At 45.4% G+C, this 9,495-nt stretch overlaps 1 protein-coding gene across 1 annotated transcript in view; it reads right to left on the minus strand.

Moving 5' to 3' along the window:
* Positions 1–1,427: 1,427 nt before the first annotated feature.
* The window catches only part of il11a (interleukin 11a), a gene marked incomplete at its 3' end in the record, with an annotated part of 8,477 nt that continues 409 nt past the window's right edge, over positions 1,428–9,495 (minus strand). The window contains exons 2-5 of the mRNA XM_084052211.1: positions 8,268–8,437; positions 3,056–3,151; positions 2,547–2,708; positions 1,428–1,607 (exon numbers count right to left, since the gene is read on the minus strand). Of these exons, the coding sequence (XP_083908337.1) occupies positions 1,428–1,607; positions 2,547–2,708; positions 3,056–3,151; positions 8,268–8,437 (608 nt within the window). The remainder of the gene's footprint in view (positions 1,608–2,546; positions 2,709–3,055; positions 3,152–8,267; positions 8,438–9,495) is intronic.

The raw sequence follows: 9,495 nt of genomic DNA on the forward strand, positions 1-9,495 counted from the left end.
ACCGAAGAAATTTAAATAAATAGTCAATACTGTAACAAATACTAGAATATAATAATATTGAAACGGACATAAAACGATAGGGATAGCATTGATATTCTACATTATATTATAGAAAACAATATAATACACAATAGCATTGTATACAACAATTTACATTCTTGTACAATTATGTACAGCTGTACAGAACCGTAGTATCACAATACATAGTATTTTAAGGCTTGGGGTATTACGTTTACATCATAATTATAAAATGCTCCAAAAACAATATTTTTCTTCCCCAAAGGCACAGGTTCAGAATCAGACCCCTCTCATTCCTCCCAAGAGGCTAATCCTAACAAGTTTGTGCAAAGATTCTAATCAGGTCCATCAGTGCTCAGCAACAGGGCACATTCATACAACTTTACCACAATGTTAGATATGCCTCCCCATGCAGGATGGTAGAAACAGGAGGCGTCGTAAATAGAAACTCAGCCCATGATAATAAATAAACTATTTATTTATTCCTCAGTTAGAGTCCCATCCCGACATGTGCGGATCGGATCAGTAGAACTTTCTACAAGGCCATTGGCTGGAATGTTAATATTGGTGGCATATGTAACATGGCTGGAAGAGTCATTAGTAACCTTTTTATAATTTAAGTTAGGAACACGATAGAGAGAGAGAGAGAGAGAGAGGGGGGGGGGGGAGACAGACACAGACACAGACACAGACACAGACACAGACACAGAGACATTGACAGAGAGCTGAGAGACAGAAAGACATAGAGACAGAGGGAGAGAGAGAAACGAGTTTGAAATTAACTTGGGCTGTCCCAAATGTTTGCTACATCTACTGGAAGATATGTTATTAGTTAGTTGAATAAATAAATAAAGGCTAAATTAAGTTAGTTTGAAAGACAATCGATGTCAGAGGTACAGACTCAGGAAGTGCTACTGTGTGCTTTCTTTGTTTAGTTTTTTCATTTTCTCAGGGGGGGGCAGATGCAGACAAGAGGAACAGACAGAGACAGGCAACTAAATTCACGTTGATGAAGTAATAAAGATAAGAGTGACATCACAAAATTAAATAAATAACATTAAATAAATTACTGACAGTCAATAAATAAATAAATACATAAATAACAGTAATGGACAAGGCCTTTAGGAAATAGGTCGGGGGAAACATGGCATGTTCATCTTAAATGAAATGCAAGGTTTGCCTGAAGGCAAACGCTGAGGGCCACAGCTGGCTGCAGTACAGAGCATCCTCATTGGATACAATGGAATGACACGTTCCACAACGCGACATTTCACTGGCTGAAGGTTGGGCTTCTCGGGGATGCTATTGGCTACAGTGCACACCGACATGGTTCCTATTTCCCCCTTGGCTGAGGCATGGGTTCCATGCGTTCCTACTGGCTACAAAGCCACTAGATAGTTCCTGGGTCATCATTGTACTGCAGAGATCTTCGGTTTGAGGCTGATGAGTGCTCGATATGCCCAGTCACAGAAGAGTTTGAACTGCTGCAGCAGCTCATGAGAAGACTGCAGGACGTCAAATTGGTAGGGAAGCTGAGGTGGGAGAGAGGGGGTGGCCGGTGTCAGTTTTGTTGCTTCGACCCTCACCATCTACAGGAGAGGAGATAGGTTGGAGAGAGATAGTTTAGACTCTTGTAAGGCTATCTTCAGTCTACAGGCAAATATGGTTTGTTTTCCTAAATACAATCTTTAGGAATGATCGCCGACACTGTTATTTGCAAGTGATCAAATCATATTTCTGTATTCAGACATCATCGACCTATCTGCATTGCTTACTGTGGTAATGATGTAACAACATAGGTGTGACTAATGCTTAACTTATACTCTGTCATAGTACGGGGTCACTTGCCAAAAGTAGCCGATATACAAGCTCACAATGAATTCATTCATGTTGTGAACTTGTAGATCGTCTATTTCCGGCAAGCGACACCGTCATACAACAGAGTACAGTATGAATCAGGCTTCAGTGTCCAGACTGAGACATGTCTTTTAAATCTGATAGGAACAAATCTGAACAGCAAAACTCTGTGTCCATTGTTTTTTTTGCTGTTCAGACATGATAAAACCAACTAATCTGAATAGGCCAATCCAGTGTACTGTACACGTATGCTTCAAATGCCTTTGGTGTTCTCAATGGAAGAGCAGGGAGACCACCTCCAACCGATGTAGATGTTCTAGTTATAGTGTATTAACATCTGCTACACCATACAGATTGGTTAAGATAATGTTGTAGTCATTCAAATTCAGAATGGGCTGATATGAGCAGTGAAGACTACAATGACAACGAGAGCGTAACTTAACTACTTGAACCCTATATACAGTACATAGTTGACCGGAGTCCCCCGGGGCTCTATACCAGGCCCTGCCTGTTTTCCCTCTACAATAAATATCTTTGCAAAAACAGCCTATCTACTGTCAAGCTCACAACGCTTCGTAGCGCGACCTGTTGTGAACTTGTAGATTGGCTATTTTCGCCGAATGCTTGCCCTAGAATAGGGACTCTGGGTGGATTTTAAGCTCCAAGGTTACCTGACGATGGAGCATGTTGATGAGAGATTTCATCTCCCTCATCATGTCTCCCAGCTTGGGCAGTGCAGGGTGGTGGTGCTTCTTGGAGACTCTGTTGAGCCAGTCGAAGTGGTGCTCAAACAGTTTCAAGTCGGCGTGCAACTGAGAGAGTGTGGGCTTCAGCTGCACAGAGGGACACATACACATGGGTTGAAGGATTGGGTGTGGTAAGATGTACATGGGATTTAGAAAAAAAGCTGTGGATGGAAACAGCTCACTCTCTCTCTCTCGCTCTTTCACACGCACACACATAAATGCATAGACACACACACACACACACACACACACACACACACACACAAATAAATAGGCATAAACATTTACACATGCACAGGCACACGCACACGCACATGCGAGCTCGCACACACACACACACACACACACACACACACACACACACACACACACACACACACACACACACACACACACACACACACACACACACAGACGGAGTATCAGACGGTTACCTCAAGGTTGTTGAGGTCATTGGCTGCTCGGTTGCCCATTGCTGGCAGAGACTTGAACCTGTGGGGCTCCAAGTCTGCATCGAAGGCATGCTCCCTCTGAAAGCAGGGAAAACACAACACAGAGCCACTCGTCAGACCCCAATTTGCATCAACGTTAAATTTTGTGCATCCTGAGGGAAGTCACGGCACCATGGGGAAAGTATTAGCGTCGCACCAAAGATCACATTACCGTCTTTGTGTGTCGTGCATATATTCCGTGTGCGTTTGTGTGTGTGTTTGTGTTTGGAGACGGGCAGCTTTCACTGAGAGCCGAGCGGAGCGGTGTGGTCGCTCGGGTCAGTGTGAGTTCACCCACATTCTGCCCTTTTTCTCCCTCCAAACGTCAACAATGAGAGTAAATGACCTGAACCCACAGGATGTTTTCTACAAGCCGAAAGAAGGAGAACAACATATGCAGTGACTAAGAGAGCTCCGAGTGGGATAGACAACACAGGCCTGTCGGGGAAACTCCAGGGTCGCAGCTATAAAAAGATGGGAATGACGCAGTGTGCTCGCTGGCCAGCTGCATCTGTGTGCTGTGTGCAGTGTACTCTCTCCAGGACACAGAGACAGCAGGTGCATCGCTCCCTACTGCCAGCAGAGGGGGCTCACCCACCTGACAGCAGATTAAAGGGATCCTCTCCTAGCAGGACAGGACAGTACATTGGCCTGTTAACCACTTAAACGCCATATGGGTAACTGGAGTCCCTCAGGGCTCAATACTAGTGTAATTTTTGTTCTCTGTTATTGTGGGGAAAGCTTTCGCTGAAAATACCAGATCGACAAGGGCGTTGTGAGCTTGTCAATCTGCTATTTTCAGCGAAAGCTTTCCCCACAATACGGATGCTGGGGTTTAAGTGGTTAAAAGATACTGGGCTGATTCGCTACCAAACGATGTGCAGAGGCACACTGGCGTGATGTGAGACATGTCCAGCTGTGCCTACCACACATTATTATTTAAATATATCCAGATATCCAGATATATCAAGATTTAACCACTTTCAACCTGGCATCCCTATTTTGGGCATGTCATTTGAGGGGAAATTTTGAAATGTTTTTATTTATTTTTCAAAAATGTTCAAAGATAGCAGAAACAGCAGATCTACAAGCTCACAATGTGCTGCATCCCTACACGTTGTGAGCTTGTAGATCGGTTACTTTCCGCCAAAGAATACAGGTGTGCCTTGAGATTGTGACTTGGCCATTGGTGTGCCTTGGACTGGACACAAAAAGTTTGAAAAGCACTGACTGCGCTAATGAATGCGTGTGAGTGTGGATGACAGTGCTCTCTGTTCTTCTGATTAGCACCGTGACGGTGCTAATCGGAAGAACAGAGAGCCGGGGACATAACAAAGTTATGATGACAGTCAAAGGGGATTGAGTAAACAGGTTGTGAATTGCAAACTTGTTGCTTCCTCTAACTATTATGTTCATTTTTTTTCCTCCTCATTGTGCTGTTCACTGTTTGCTTACAGCTGTTTGTGTTGATGTTGTTTGCTGCTGAATATGCTGCTTTGTAACCCCTATTGTCTCTCTCATCTCCCCCGGTCAGCCTTTCGTAAGAGCTCACTTATGCTTGTGGTTTAATGTTTTGTCTCCAGTGCTTTTGTCCTCTTTCATCCTTACTTTTCCCCCTCTTTCTTCCCGTGTCTCTCTCTCTCTCTCTCTCACACACGCACGCACGCACGCACGCACGCACGCACGCACGCACACGCACGCACTCATGCACGCACGCACGCACGCACGCACGCACGCTCTCTCTCACACACACTCTTCTTTCTGTCTTCCTCTCTCTTAAACACACACACGATCGCACGCTCTCTTGCATCAGGTGCTCAGGCACGAGTGACACACACGCACACACACACACCAAGTGTGTCTATTATTCTCTTCCACCCCCCTGTCTTTGATCTCCTTATCACCTCAGCTTTTCCACCTTCTTTCTTCAGCCTATAATTCTCTCTCTCTCTCTCTCTCTCTCTCTCTCTCTCTCTCTCTCTCTCTCTCTCTCTCTCTCTCTCTCTCTCTCTCTCTCTTGCACATCATGACCTCACCTCACAGTACCTGCTGTAGCATCCAGGCCCCCTTCTTCCTCAATGCAAATACAGGAATGTGATAAATCTACTCGATTTTTATCAGGCCACTTTGCTGTGGCGACCGAAAGACAAACACTAAACATGACACCTACACAACCACAACTATTTATACACACACACACGCACGCACACACACACACACACACACACACACACACACACACACACACACACACACACACACACCGCACACGCGCACGCGCGCACACACACACACACGCGCACACGCGCACACACACACACACACACACACACACACACACTCACGCACACGCACACGCACACACACACACACACACACACACACACACACACACACACACACACACACAAAAGCCTATGCATATATGCACATAGCAATGCATACAACCTGCGAAAATTTGCACGCACAATTACAGACACACCACTCATACACACACACACGGTTACACAAAAAATCATACATAGACCAGACCTATGTCTGGGCAAACGTACACAGACACACGCACGCACGCACACACACTCCTTCTTTTGCTAAAACACACCAGTTTTATTGCTTTCTTGCGGGGACTTTCCGTGGACTCCCGTTCTATTTTTCTTTCCTATCCTTGACCCCTGTTCAGTGGAACTCCAGACTAGAGGAGACCAGACTAAATATAAACGCCTCATGTCACTGAGCAACTGTAAGTGCCATGTTTTCCTCGGAGGGGATGCCCACGTTGATGTTGATGTTGTTGTTGTTGTTGTTGTTGTGCAACATACTGTGCACACTAACTCACACACATCTGGGGCCCATATTGCACTGCCACTACGCCAGCATGTCCCCATGCAGAGGTAGCCTGCCTACACAGCCTATATGGTTTTAACCACGTAACCACTTGAACCATAGCGTCCCTATTCTGGGGGGCGAAGATTCCGCGAAAATAGCCGATCTACAAGCACACAGCGCGTTCACCGCGTTGTGTGGCGACGCTTTGTGAGATTGTAGATCCGGTCAATTCCGGTCAACTAAGTACATAGGGTTTAAGTGTTTAAGCTCCATAAAAAAAGCAAAAAAAAAGCGTTACTACAGTAATCTATAGTACAAGCGTCTTTTTGCTATTTGTGAAAACAAATGTTTTATTCAATTTAGAAAATGTTTTGCCAATAATGAATGCCCAAAATATGAACGCACATTGCAAGTGGTTAATAAACAGACTCACAGATGCATGGACATATAGTCTCAACACGTGGACACATGCACCAGTACACACTGCAATACACATGCATGCATAAAGATGCATATTCATGCACAATTGCACACACAAACGCACAAATGGTGTTATTCAAGAACACACATGCACACACACACATGCATTTATTGTCTGCTAAATGCCTAAATTGTACATACAGTAGCATCCTACGAGCACATACACACACCCACACACATATACAAGACTAGAGAGCGTACTATACATAGCTATTTTTTTATTTCTTCCCTTGAACAAAAGCTTTCTGTATTTGCATGATGCAAAAATAGAAGCTGGATCAGTCATGTGTAACTAGAGATGGAGCGATATGATCCTGCTTTCTTTTCACCTGTTAAAACACAGGGTGATATACGATCAACCAGCCACAGCCAAGCTTTGTCCCAAGGTCTCACATCTGATTTCCCTACCCACCTGCCCGCCTGTCAGCTCCGTAAGCGTTCTGGCCCAAATCATGAAAGTGCATGCAAAAGATTATCCTCTTAAACCCTACTTAATTGTCCGGGGTCCCCCACGGGCGGCTCTATAGTAGGCCCATGTTGGGGCTCTACATTGTCTTCGCCGTAAATCTACAAGCTCACAACATGTTGCGTTGCGATGCATTATGATGCCTTCATTGCCTTGTTAGTTTTAGATCTGGTATTTTCGCCTAATGTTCACCCCGGAATAGGGACACTAGGGTTCATGTGGTTAAAAACCACCCCATCCGTTACAAATCCATCCGCAGACTAACCACTGATGGTAAACATGTTTGGATATCAACAGGCATATGATATGATACTCTCTGCTGTCCTCCCACACTTGGAATGCCTGGCAGCTCTGCCTTGCTTGAGCTACAGCTACAGGTACTGTAGACCAGTGGTTCTCAAAGTGGGGTCCAGGGACCCTCCGGGTTCCGTGAGGGGGTTCTAAATGGACCCTTACAGGTCTGTAACTCTGAGAGTCATGGGGGGTTCAAAGTTTGAGAACCACTGCTCTAGACGCCTCTGTGTGTGAACGCAGACTGATGCTACTGGAATGAAACATACCAAAATGGAACATCGCTAATGTTCTGTGTGTTCACCTGTGTAGCCCTGCACCCACAAACCCACCCGCCCCACCTACTGCACCAACCACCACCGCTGTCAAGAAGCCCCTCTCTACAGGAAACACTGTAAATTGGAATTCGGAAGTCCTTCTTAACTTGACGTGCACTGTTTAACTGAATAAAGACATTATTGAGTTAAAATGAAATACGCACGCAGTAAAGTCCAGAGCGTTAATTTAACTGTAAAAAAATGGACCCGTGAGGGTTCAGTTCCACACTCTCAGAGTTCAATTGGCACTCCAGATTTGAATGTGCACCTTCCGGTGGGGGGCATTTTATTGGCCAGCGACCAATCAGACCATGCGACCAGGAGGATGCTGAGTCAATCAGCCCCCTTCCCTCCCCCCCCCTCCCTCCCCTCTTTGGTCCCGTGGGGATTAAGTGTGAGGTCACCCCCCACCTCCACCCCCCGCAGGCCTCTATACTGAACCCTGATGGTGGCATGTAGACTGGCTAACTTGAGCCATGCTGTCATCCACTGAAAGCAGCTTAACCAGCCTAACAGTGTTACAACTGAGATAGATGCAGTGCCTGTGTGTGTGCGTGCCTGCGTGCGTGCGTGTGTCAGGAGGACATTATTGACATCAGTAAATGGAAATTAATTATGTTCAATCAAGGTGGTCGTTGACGTAAACAACTGCATCTCTCTTCCGGTCACTGACACTCCCCCAATTCAATTAGCACATAATGACTGGGCTCATAATCAGCCTGTTAGCCTTTCGAATCGATCCCAATGCTCCGTGACGTGCTGCTGTCAAACTCACCAGCAAATCTTGCGTCATCTTCAGTAGATTTTTCGTCTGATTGGAGAGTTTGTCCATGTCGTGTCCGTGTCCATGGAGCCGCCGGTGAGGCACCGGGGACGCGGACGTAAACACGGGCAGGTGGGCCAATAGCAGCGAGAAGAGGAGAGATGAGGAGGAGTCCACCAGCACTGCACAGGAGGAGGCGAGGGAGGAGGAGAGAAACGGAAGCAATTAGAGGAGACGTGCTGTCACCCCCGCCACGATGATCATGACCCCGGGCCACGGGCTGTCATCGGCCATGGCATGGGGGAAGATATTGCACCATAATGTAAACACCAGTCCCAGACTTGGCAGAGGATTCTTGTACCGTCTTCGGTGTCAAGTCTTGTTTTCACAGGCATGGATGCAAATCATTTTAATCATTAAGAGACACACAGAGTATCACCCTGCTTTAACCATAAGCAACAGCAATGAATGCCGCTGATTGTCACACCTGCAATTGGATAGGCACCTCTCCTACCTGAGTTGTGTGGCATAAATTATATAGCCCGAGAGTCGAAGTCAACTGCTGTAACAGTAAGCTCATTCATTCTCTTCCCTTTCAAGTTCAAATACAAGGTAGGCTTAAGTATTAAAAAGCAACCACAAGCGGTGATGAAATGATGAATGCTTGATAATTACAGGTGAACCACAAGAATCGCGGCCAAAGAACACCGAGCTTGCAGCATCTCTGTTCCTGTTCAACTTTTAGTTATAGGATATACACTATATCCTTTTCATGTCAATGACCCCCAAATTGATATGTATTTGGCCACGGACCCCCATCTGAAAAGTTTTTTTTCCGGGGACCCCCCAGAAAAGAAGACTTATGATAAAACATACACACATTTTTGATATTTTTCAAAACAATTCAAAAATAGCAGATGTAACCAACAAGCTCGCAGAGTAGCATGAAGCACTGTGCTGTCAGCTTGTACAGTATATCTGCTATTTTGAATAGCCATCGCATAAATGGATAAAGTGGTTAAAATGATTGTGATGCTGTAATAAGTCATTTTGCTGGGGACTCCTGGGGGTCCCCGGACCCCACTTTGAGAACCAATGCACTACACTATAGGCTACAATAAAGCACAACTTAGAATGAACTTGTATAGCCTAGGTGCCTTTGTTTGTCCCATCAAAGTAAATTGGTTCACTAAACAATTTTCGGAAGACAACAAGCCTTTAAAGCACATTTGATTATAGG

The sequence above is a fragment of the Gymnoscopelus microlampas genome (assembly GCF_963454915.1).
Source record: "Gymnoscopelus microlampas genome assembly, chromosome: 3".
Lineage (NCBI taxonomy): Eukaryota > Metazoa > Chordata > Actinopteri > Myctophiformes > Myctophidae > Gymnoscopelus > Gymnoscopelus microlampas.